Raw genomic sequence first — 12,204 nt, forward strand, 5'->3', positions numbered from 1 at the left:
TGGATTGGCTGAGTTAGAGAGGCGGTCTGAGCAGCCTTGCACTGATTGGTGCAGGATCGAGTTGGAAAATTTGTTTTGTGGCAATATTCAGAAAATTTTCGTTTAGCGGCATATTGAAACATTTTTTGGGATATACTTGGCGTATAAGACAACCCCCGATTTTTGGTTGACCTTTTTTTGTTTCAAAAGTCATCTTATACACCAGAAAATATGGTAAATAATAATGGCATTCAGGATTTTCATTTTCTTTAATTCTCCAGAGAAAGGCTTTTATCTTTCCATGCAAATGACACTATTCATGATGGAAATACTGTCATTTTCTCAATGTACACCCTATCTGTAACTGAAACCTATTAGATACTCAATAAACAGTGACAGAAATCATTCCAGGGCTGACTCAAGTGTGTCTATGAGGAATGGCATAAGCCAAGATTCATGGACCGTGACACTGACAACCTGGGAAAGCCTAGAACACATGGCCTCCTCCTAGAGTACAGTTCTCATTCCATTAGAGTGACCAAGTGTCAGGTGTGATGCTGAGACATGGTTTTGCCTATGTCCCACTAAATCCCTAGAGCACCCAATGTGACAGCTACCCACACATCATTCCCCTCTTAGAGGAAAAGGAACAAAGCAGAGTCCTGGAAATTTGTTTTTAAGTCATGCTGCTCTTAAGTGTTTGGGGACTGAACACTCTAAAGTGTTTGTGTCTGTCCCTATAAATCAATGAGTTAGCAATAGAAGGTGAGGCCTTTGGGAGGTGCTTAAAATTAGAAGAGGTTATGAGAGTGGATCAAATGTGATTAGTGCCTTGGTAGGAAGAGGAAAAGACACCAGAGCTTCTTTTTTCCACCCTGTGAGAATGCAGTGAGAACATGGCCAGGAAAGAAAATCCAAACCAGAAACAGGATCTGCCAGTCTCTCAAACTTTGAGAAATCAATGCTTCTTTAAGTTCCATAATTGTGCTCTCATTTCACATTTCTCCATGTTTGTCAAGCTTTTAGTTCTCCAACAGAGATGAATTAATAACATTATGTATCTGTTTATAATAAACCTTATGATCAGTGCTAGTTTACATATAAATTTAGCAGATTAACTATTGCCTGTAAACCATTCTCAGATACAGAATAGTGTCTCAGGCCAAACTTCAACTTAGTCACTTTGAATTATTGTATGGTGGGCCCTTTTTAAATATTTTATTGGATTCAGAAAGCCTAGACTTAAGCATATTATTCTTTTTTATTAATATCTTTATTTAAACACCTTGATTACAAATATGATTTTAGTTGGGTTTCAGTCATGTAAATAACACCCTTCTTCACCAGTGCAAGATTTCCACTACTGATGTTCCAAACATCCCTCCTCCCCACCACACCCCCACCTCTAGACAGGCTTTCCACTTTCCTCATTTATTCACATTTTTATGATAGTTCTCAATGTAGTTATTTCTCTAACTGAACTCACCACTCTTTGTGGTGAGCTTCATGTTGTGAACTGGAACTTCCAGCTCTCATCTCTTTGTGAGGGTTATTGCAAAAATGGCTTTTATTTTTCTTAAAACTCATAGATGAGTGAGACTATTCTGTGTCTAACTCTCTCCTTCTGATGTATTTCACTCAGCATAATAAATTTCATGTACATCCATGTATAGGAAAGTTTCATGACTTCATTTCTCCTGACGGCTGCATAATAGTCCATTGTGTATATGTACCACAGTTTCTTTAGCCAATCATCTGTTGAAGGGCATCTTGGTTATTTCTAGAGTCTGGCTATTGTAAATAGGGCAGCAATTAATATAGGTGTGAGGAAGGGATTTTTGTATTGTATTTTTGTGTTCCTAGGGTATATCTCTAGGAATGGTATTTCTAGGTTTTGGAGGAATCTCCATATCGTTAAGCATATTATTCATTGAGGATATCTGTAGCAGGCAATTCAAGAATATAGAAATGTTTTTGCCTCTCCCAAATGGAGAATTGCCTCCAATCAAAATTCAGTCTGGTAGTTAGGTCTTTTTTTTTTTAAACACCTTGATTACATACATGATTGTGTTTGGGTTTCAGTCATAAAAGGAACACCACCCATCACCAGTGCAACATTCCCATCACCCAAGTCCCAAATCTCCCTCCTCCCCACCCAACCCCCGCCTGTACTCTAAACAGGCTCTACATTTCCCTCATACATTCTCAATATTAGGACAGTTCAAAATGTAGTTATTTCTCTAACTAAACTCATCACTCTTTGTGGTGAGCTTCCTGAGGTGAGCTGGAACTTCCAGCTCTTTTCTCTTTTGTGTCTGAAATTTATTATTGCAAGAATGTCTTTCATTTTTCTTAAAACCCATAGATGAGTGAGACAATTCTGCGTTTTTCTCTCTCTCTCTCTGACTTATTTCACTCAGCATAATAGATTCTGTGTACATCCATGTATAGGAAAATTTCATGACTTCATCCCTCCTGACAGCTGCATAATATTCCATTGTGTATATGTACCACAGTTTCTTTAGCCATTCGTCTGTTGAAGGGCATCTTGGTTGTTTCCAGAGTCTTGCTATGGTAAATAGTGCTGCAATGAATATAGGTGTAAGGAAGGGATTTTTGTATTGTATTTTTGTGTACTTAGGGTATATTCCTAGGAGTGGTATAGCTGGATCGTATGGGAGCTCGATTTCCAGTTTTTGGAGGAATCTCCATATTGCTTTCTATAAAGGTTGAACTAGACGGCATTCCCACCAGCAGTGGATAAGGGTTCCTTTCTCTCCACATCCCCGCCAGCACTGATTGTTCTCATTCTTTGTGATGTGTGCCATTCTCTGTGGTGTGAGGTGGTATCTCATTGTTGTTTTGATTTGCATCTCCCTGATGATTAGTGATGTGGAGCATTTCTTCATGTGTCTTTTGGCCATGTGTATTTCTTCTTTGTCAAAGTGTCTGTTCATTTCTTCTCCCCATTTTTTGATGGGATTAGATGTTTTTTTCTTGTAAATTTCTGTCAGTGCCTTGTATATTTTGGAGATTAGCCCCTTGTCTGATGGGTATTGGGTGAATAGATTCTCCCACTCAGTGGGTGGCTCTTGTATCCTGGGCACTGTTTCCTTTGAGGTGCAGAAGCTTCTCAACTTAATATATTCCCATCTGTTAATCTCTGTTTTCACTTGCTTGGAGAGTGCAGTTTCCTCCTTGAAGATGCCTGAAGTCTCAATGTCCTGGAGAGTTTTGCCTATGTGTTGTTCTATATATCTTATGGTTTGGGGTCTGATATCGAGGTCTTTAATCCATTTGGATTTTACCTTCGTACATGATGTTAGCTGGGGGTCTAAGTTCAATTTTTTGCAAGTGGCTAGCCAGTTGTGCCAACACCACTTGTTGAAGAGGCTTTCCTTGCTCCATTTAGGATTTCCTGCTCCTTTATCAAAAATTAGGTGATTGTATGTCTGGGGAACATTTTCTGAGTATTCAAGCCTATTCCACTGATCTGAGGGTCTGTCCTTATTCCAATACCATGCTGTTTTGATAACTATTGCTTTGTAGTAAAGTTTAAAGTTGGGGAAAGTAATTCCTCCCATATTCTTTTTCCCAATGATTGCTTTAGCTATTCTAGGGTGTTTATTGTTCCAAACAAATTTCAAAAGTGCGTGATCTACCTCTTTGAAGAATGTCATATGTATCTTTAGAGGGATAGCGTTGAATCTGTATAACGCCTTGGGGAGTATTGCCATTTTGATGATGTTAATCCTGCCAATCCATGAGCAGGGTATGTGTTTCCATTTCCGTGTGTCCTCTCTTATTTCTTGGAGCAGAGTTTTATAGTTTTCTTTGTATAGGTCTTTCACATTTTAGTCAAGTTGATTCCAAGATATTTGAGTTTGTGTGGCACTATTGTGAATGGGGTTGTTTTCTTAATGTCCATTTCTTCCTTATTACTATTGGTGTATAGAAAGGCCATTGATTTTTGTGTGTTAATTTTGTAGCCTGCCACCTTGCTATATGAGTCTATTGTTTCTAGAAGCTTTTTGGTAGAGTCTTTAGGGTTTTCTAAGTAGAGCATCATGTCATCTGCAAACAGTGAGAGCTTGACTTCTTCCTTTCCTATCTGGATTCCCTTGATATCTTTTTCTTGCCTAATCGCTATAGCAAGCACTTCCAGTGCTATGTTGAATAGGAGTGGTGAGAGAGGACAGCCTTGTCTTGTGCCAGAATTTAGAGGGAAGGCTTTTAGTTTTTCTCCATTGAGGATAATATTTGCCACTGGCTTGTGGTAGATGGCCTTAACTATATTGAGAAAGGTTCCTTCCATTCCCATCTTGCTGAGAGTTTTGATCAAGAATGGGTTTTGGACCTTGTCAAATGCTTTCTCTGCATCTATTGATATAATCATGTGGTTTTTATTTTTCTTGTTGTTGATGTTGTGTATTATGTTGATAGACTTACGGATGTTAAACCATCCTTGCATTCCTGGGATGAAACCTACTTGATCGTAGTGGATGATCTTCTTAATGAGGTATTGAATCCTATTTGCCAGGATTTTGTTGAGGATCTTTGCATCTGCATTCATCAGCGATATTGGTCTGTAATTTTCTTTTTTCGTAGCATCTCTGTCTGGTTTAGGTATCAAGGTGATTTTGGCTTCATAAAAGCTATTTGGGAGTGTTTCCACTTGTTCAATTTCATGAAAGAGTCTTGCCAGGATTGGTAGTAGTTCCTCTTGGAAAGTTTGATAGAATTCATTAGTGAATCCATCTGGGCCTGGGCTTTTGTTTTTGGGCAGACTTTTGATTACCATTTTTATTTCATCAATGGTGATGGGGGTGTTTAGATATGCTACATCCTCTTCTTTCAACCGTGGAAGATTATAAGAGTCCAAGAATTTATCCATTTCTTCCAGGTTCTCATTTTTAGTGGCATAGAGTTTTTCAAAGTAGTTTCTGATTACCCTTTGAATCTCTGTCATATCAGTAGTGATCTCTCCTTTTTCATTCCTAATACGAGTTATCAAGTTTCTCTCTCTCTCTTTCTTTGTTAGGTTTGCCAGTGGTCTATCAATCTTGTTTATTTTTTCGAAGAACCAACTTCTGCTTTCGTTGATCTTTCGGATTGTTTTTTGGGTTTCCACTTCATTGATTTCTGCTCTCAGCTTTGTTATTTCCTTCTGTCTTCCTATTTTTGGGTCCTTTTGTTGAGTACTTTCTAGTTCTATTAGCTGTGTCATTAAGCTACTCAGGTAAGCTCCTTCTTCCTTCCTGATGTGTGCTTGCAAAGCTATAAATTTTCCTCTCAGTACTGCTTTTGCTGTGTCCCATAAGTTCTGATAGTTTGTGTCTTTATTGTCATTTGTTTCCAGGAACCTTTTGATTTCCTTCTTGATTTCATCTCGGACCCACTGGTTATTGAGTATGAGGCTGTTTAACTTCCAGCTGTTAAAGTTTTTCTTCTGAGTCCCTTTGGAATTCACAAATAATTTCAGAGCCTTGTGGTCAGCGAAGGTAGTCTGCAAAATTTCTATCCTCTTGATCTTATGGAGGTATGTTTTATGTGCCAGCATGTAGTCTATCCTGGAGAATGTCCCATGTACATTGGAGAAGAATGTGTATCCAGGTTTCTGGGGATGGAGTGTCCTATATATATCCACTAGGCCTCTTTCTTCCATTTCTCTCCTCAGGTCTAGTATATTCTTGTTGGGTTTCAGTCTGGTTGACCTATCCAGTGTTGACAAAGCAGTGTTGAGGTCCCCCACAATTATTGTGTTGTTATTGATATTGTTTTTCAGATTTGTCAACAGTTGTTTTAAATATTTTGCTGGCCCCTCATTTGGTGCATATATGTTTAGGAGAGTTATTTCTTCCTGCTCTACATACCCCTTGATTAATATAAAATGTCCATCTTTGTCCCTTACAACCTTCCTGAGTATAAAGTTTGCATTATCTGATATTAGTATGGCCACTCCAGCTTTTTTATGGGTGTTGTTTGCTTGGATAACTTTTCTCCAGCCTTTTATTTTGAGTCTATATTTGTTCTGACTATTCAGGTGCGTTTCTTGTAGGCAGCAGAAGGTTGGATTGAGTTTTTTGATCCATTTAGCCACTCTGTGTCTCTTAACTGGTGCATTTAGTCCATTGACGTTGAGAGAAAGAATTGTCCTGGGATTTAATGCCATCTTTATATCGAAATTTGGTGTGTCTTTTGGTCAGTCTTGTCTTAGATTAGGTCTTTCAGTTTTTCTCTTAAGAATGGTTTTGAGTCTGTAAAGTTTCTGAGCTGTTTTTTGTCTGTGAAACCATGTATTCTTCCGTCAAACCTGAAAGTGAGTTTTGCTGGGTACAGTATTCTAGGTGAAGCATTCATTTCATTCAGTCTTGTCACAATATCCCACCACTGCTTTCTGGCATTTAGTGTTTCTGGTGACAGGTCTGCTGTAAATCTCAAGGATGCTTGCTTGAATGTAATTTCCCCTTTTGATTTTGCTGTTTTCAGAATTCTGTCTCTATCTGTGGGATTTGTCATTGTGACTAGGATGTGTCTTGGGGTGGTTTTTCTTGGGTCTCTTTTGGTTGGTACTCTTCGAGCATGCAGGATTTGATCACATATATTCTTTAGCTCTGGGAGTTTCTCTTTAATGATGTTCTTGACCGTTGATTCTTCCTGGAAATTTTCTTCCTGGGTCTCTGGGACTCCAATGATTCTTAAGTTGTTTCTGTTGATCTTATCATAGACCTCTATTTTCATCTGTTCCCATTCTTTGACTAATTTTTCCATTGTCTGTTCATTTGTTTTAAGTTTTTTTTCAATCTCTCCTGTTGTATGGAATTGTTATGTATCTCATCTTCCACAGCACCAAGTCTATTCTCAGCTTCTGATACCCTGTCCCAGAGCTTATCCATTTTGTCATTCACTTCGTTTACTGATTTTTTCAGGCCTGTTAGTTGACATGTTATTTCAGTTTGGAGTTTTGTGATTTCTGTCTTCATATTTTCTTGATTCTTATTAGTGTTCTGTTCTATTCTATTCATGGTTTCTTTGAGTTCTTTGAGTATATTCCATATTGCTACTCTAAAGTCCTTATCTGAGAGATTGATTAGTTGGTTGGTCGTTAACTGGTCATCAGAATTGTCATCTTCATTCTCTATGTCTGATGCTGGCCTGCGTTGTTTCCCCATTGTCACACTTGTATTGTGGGTTTTTCTACGTGTTGTGGTGGTATTCATTGGTTATGTGATGCAGGCAACACACTTCTCTGGCTCCCCCTTTCTGGATGGGCCGACTTGCCTCCGAGGTAGGGGAGTCCTCCGTGGATGAAGCCTCACACAGGATCAAATCTTAGGCCCAAGCACGCAGCAGAGAAGACAGTCTGGAGAGGAATTCTTGCTTCTGTGATCCAGCACAGTTCTTAGTGTGGTTTTTTTCTTCTTGTGATGGTGTTCTTTTTTTAGAAAGAGCGCACGGCTGCGTAGCGAAGTGGAGCTAAGTGCCTTCTGGAGCCTCTTTTCAGCCCACTCTCAGGAGGTTCACGCAACAGGATAGCAGAGAGACACACATAGGCAGCACTCACAGTTTTTCACAGTCGGGCCCCACTGGTCAGGCGTAGTTTTCACTCGCTCGCTGGGCAGCTTCAGAATGCTGTATTTTTGGGGTTCACTTCCCAGGACTCTGAGGAGAGTCACTGGCTCGCTGGGTAGCTTCCGAATGTCGTTTCTTTGGGGTTTGCTTCCCAGGGCTCTGAGGAGAGCTTCCAGAGTTCAGGAAAGACAGAGAAGAGTAGGACAGGGCTTCCTTCAGGTGCTCAGTTTCTGGCTCGCTGGGTAGCTTCCAAATGTAGTTTCTTTGGGGTTCGCTTCCCAGGGCTCTGAGGAGAGCTTCCAGAGTTCAGGAAAGACAGAGAAGAGTAGGACAGGGCTCCCTTCCGGTGCTCAGTTTCCTCAGAAGAAGCACAGCCGGGTGGAGACTCTGCAGGTAGAGCAATCAGCACTCTGCCTGGAAACCCCCACATCCAGCCATTTCTTACTCACTCCCTCGGTAGTTAGGTCTTAAATGAAAACCTGGAAAAGTGGATTCCATTTAGATAAATTACTGATTAAGGGGAAAGGGACTCTAACCAAGTTACTCTGAGCACTCCCACTGCTTGAAAACTTACTAGAATTACTAGTTGAGTCCATCTTTCCAAGATAAAGTCAGTTCTTTCTATCTCAACCAATGATCGGACTCTGATAGAAAACAAATCTACCTACCCCTGTGAATCTAGTTTTAAGTAATTTAAACTCCTTTTTTTCTTTTTTTTTTTTTTAGAAAAACTAGACATTATTCTTCTTTTCAAAAGGTAAGCAACAATCTTGTTATCTTTATATGCCTTTGTATGGAATGCTAGCAGAAATAGGAGCTCAGACTCTTTTACAGCACTCATTAAATTGCAAAAGAAAGGAACAAAGGCTTATGCTCTGGCCAATTTTTTTTTTTTTTTTTTTTTTTTTTTTTTTTTTTAGAACTGCCCATCTCTGGACCAGGGTAAGTTGTTTTTTGGTTTTTTTCCCCTTCAGTATCTCCAGGGTCTCACTTATTTTTAATTACTGTTTAATTTGATCTCTTTTATTTGTGTGTTTTTTTTGGGGGGGGGGTCACACCCAGCAGTGCTCAGGGGTTTTTCCTGGCTCCAGGCTCAGAAATTGCTCCTGGCAGGCACGGGGGACCATATGGGATGCCGGGATTCGAACCGATGACCTTCTTTTTTAGACTAACTTTGAAATCCAATAAACCATTAGCTGGGCCCCATCAATACTGTTAACATAAGATTTCACTCTCTTACAAAGCCAAGTCCATGCCCTTTGCGAGCAGTAAAGTAACTATAGAAGATGGATCTTTACCCATGTGCCCCATTAAAGATTTAAGGTGGAGAAACCCTGAATCTCCTAGGCCAAGGGAATTCCCTCCATAATATCCCCCAATAAATACTGTGCGTAGGCAGGCGGAAAAAGAAAAAAAAGCACAAAATAATCATTTTATCCACATATATATTGATTGATTGATTTTTTTTACTTCTTTATTTTGGTGTAGATATTGAAGTTGATGTCTCCAATTTTATTTTATTTTATCTTATCTTTCTCTTTCTTTTTGCACTCTGGCATGGTTTGATTTTAGGACTTAGACTATTGTGTGGTGCTTGTTTTTATTGTTATTGTGCTCACTGGATATTTAATTTGGTATTTCTTTCTGTATTGTTGTGGTGTTTCAATTACCTTTTCCATGTCCTCTCTCAAACTGAGGTTCAAAGCCTCTAGAAGGACTCCACCCATTTTCAGCTTATTTGTTTTTTCCTTTCTTTTATTTTTTAACTTATTTATTTTTACCCCATTCTATTGCTTTTCTTTCTCTCAAACAAAACCACATAACTCAAATTATCTAGCTCCGCCTCTCAATTAGAGGGGGAAACAAGGGAGGGTACCAGGACCAAACAGTTATATGATCACTAATAGTAAGCTAGACAAAGAGGGGACCACCTACTCTAGCAGCCCAGGGGATGATGGTGGGGGATATGGGTTGCAGAAAGGAAATGGGGATGGGGGAGGACAAATTTGGTGATGGGGATTCCCCTGATTCAAAGTTAATATGTACCTAAAATACTACTGTAAAAGATATGTAAGCCAATATGATCAAAATAAAAATTAAAAAAAAAGATTTAAGGTGGTTAAACCTTTAGGGAGAGATGTTGTAGACAGAGAGATAGGAGACCTGGAAACAAGATTTGGGGGAAGATATCTAACTCTACTAGTCTAAGATGATTAAGAACACAACCCTGTGAGATGCAAATACTAAACTCTTGAATATAGAGAAAAAGAATTACCAGCCAGATGCAGGAATTGAGGCAGCACTCAGAGAAGGGTGGAAACCCCCACCCCCGAGAAAGAGAATCTAAAGTTACAATGAGGATATGAAAATCTTTAAGAACCCAAGACCTTTCCCTGACACAACACCCAGATTAACTTTTCTGCATGTACAAAACTCCAAGCCAAGGCATTTTGGAAGAAACCCTCCTGTAAACCCAACTTTGGAGACACCTGCAAGGCTCTTCTCCACCTCTATCCTAGAGATTGACCTGCATCTCAACCTGAGATTTGTACTGTTGGTTTTCCCCCATGAAAAAGCCCATGATCTCTCTTGAAAATTAGCTCTCTCTTTCTCTCCCTCTTACATTTCTTAGGCAAATTTATTTAAATAAAATTGTTTTACCTCATTAAAAATGAGCAGAAAAATATAGCATTTTGCCATATTGTTTCCCCTCCAACACAATTTCACCTATTAGTAAAATCATGATTTATTATGGTATTTTTGTAAATAAACAAATAGTGACACACTGTTTATTACCATAGTTAATATCAGCATCCACACCGCCATAAAACATCCACTGTAATCCAACTATTCATGCTCCCTTTCCAGAAGCCCTTAGCAATATCAGGCATTTGCCTGGTATTCTAGTTTAGCTCTTTCCAGATGCTATATAAATTAGAATCCTATAGCATTCAGCTATTTCAGATTGGCTATTTCACTCAGCAATATGCAGTAAGGTTCATTCATGTCTTTACTTGTTTAATATCTCCCTTCCTTTAAAGGAAGAATATTTCATTGTATGATATACTATATTATACAATTATACATCATAAAATGTTAAGCATTCAATTATTGAAAAATATTATGGATGCTTCCAATATTTTATAATTTAAATTTGTTAATATCTTTATTTAAACACCTTAATTACATACATGATTATGGTTGAGTTTCAGTCATGTAAAGAAAACCCCCCTTCACCAGTGCAAAATTCCCATCACCAATGTCCCAAATCACCCTCCTCCACACCCCACGCCTGCCTGTACTCTAGACAGACTTTCTACTTCCCTCATTCATTCTCATTGTTAGAATAGTTCTCAATGTAGTTATTTCTCTAACTACATTCATCAGTTTTTTTTTTTTTGTTTTTTTTGTTTTTTTTTGGTTTTTGGGCCACACCCTGTGACGCTCAGGGGTTACTTCTGGCTATGCGCTCAGAGGTTGCTCCTGGCTTCTTGGGGGACCATATGGAACGCCGGGGGATCGAACCGCGGTCTGTCCTAGGCTAGCGCAGGCAAGGCAGGCACCTTACCTCCAGCGCCACCGCCCGGCCCCCCATTCATCAGTTTTTGTGATGACTTCATGAAGTAAGCTGAAACTTCCAGCCCTCCTCTCTTTTGCCTCTGAAAAGTATTGCAAGAATGTCTTTCATTTTTCTTAAAACTCATAGATGACTGAAACTATTCTGCGATTTTCTCTCTCCCTTTGACTTAATACACTCAGAATAATAGATTCCATGTACATCCATGTATGGAAAAAGTCCATGACTTCATCTCTCCTGATAGCTGCATAATATTCCATTGTGTATATGTACCACAATTTCTTTAGCCATTCATCTGTTGAAGGGTATCTTGGTTATTTCCAGAGTCTTGCTATGGTAAATAGTGTTGCAATGAATATAGGTGTAAGGAAGGGATTTTTGTATGTATTTTTGTGTTCCTAGGGTATATCCCTATGAGTGGGATAGCTGGATCATATGGGAGCTAAATTTCCAGGTTTGGGAGGAATCTCCATATCGCTTTCCATAAAGGTTGAACTAGACTACATTCCCACCAGCAGTGGATAAGAGTTCCTTTCTCTCCACATCCCAACCAACACTCATTCTTTGTGTTGTGTGCCAATCTCTGTGGTGTAAGGTGGTATTTCATAGTTGTTTTTATTTGCATGTCCCTGATTATTAGTGATATGGAGCATTTTTTCATGTGCTTTTTGGCCATTTGTATTTCTTTTTTGTCAAATTGTCCATTTCTTCTCCCCATTTTTTGATGGGATTAGATGTTATTTTCTTGTAAAGGTCTGTCAGTGTCTTGTATATTTTGGATTTTAGCCTCTTATCTGGTGGGTATTGGGTGAATAGTTTCTCCCACTCATTGGGTGACTCTTGTATCCTGGGAACTCTTTCCTTTGAGATGCAGAAGCTTCTCAGCTTAATATATTCCCATCCGTTAATCTCTGCTTTCACTTGTTTGGAGAGTGAAGTTTCCTTTTTGAAGATGCCTTTAGTCTCAATGTCATGGAGTGTTTTACCTACGTGTTCTTTTATATACCTTATGGTATCAGGTCTGATATCAAGGTCCTTAATACATTTGGATTTTATCTTCATACATGATGTTAGAT

At 39.0% G+C, this 12,204-nt stretch overlaps 2 protein-coding genes across 2 annotated transcripts in view; one reads left to right on the forward strand and one right to left on the reverse strand.

Moving 5' to 3' along the window:
- ATP5F1A (ATP synthase F1 subunit alpha) overlaps positions 1-12,204 on the forward strand; it is a 521,274-nt gene that overhangs the window by 101,740 nt on the left and 407,330 nt on the right. The window lies entirely within an intron of this gene.
- Positions 1-12,204, reverse strand: part of LOC126020102 (E3 ubiquitin-protein ligase RNF165-like) — a 205,977-nt gene that overhangs the window by 3,192 nt on the left and 190,581 nt on the right. The window contains exon 8 of the mRNA XM_049781582.1: positions 10,865-10,867. Coding sequence (XP_049637539.1) covers positions 10,865-10,867 — 3 coding nt within the window. The remainder of the gene's footprint in view (positions 1-10,864; positions 10,868-12,204) is intronic.

The sequence above is a fragment of the Suncus etruscus genome, chromosome 10 (assembly GCF_024139225.1).
Source record: "Suncus etruscus isolate mSunEtr1 chromosome 10, mSunEtr1.pri.cur, whole genome shotgun sequence".
In the NCBI taxonomy this organism is placed as follows: domain Eukaryota; kingdom Metazoa; phylum Chordata; class Mammalia; order Eulipotyphla; family Soricidae; genus Suncus; species Suncus etruscus.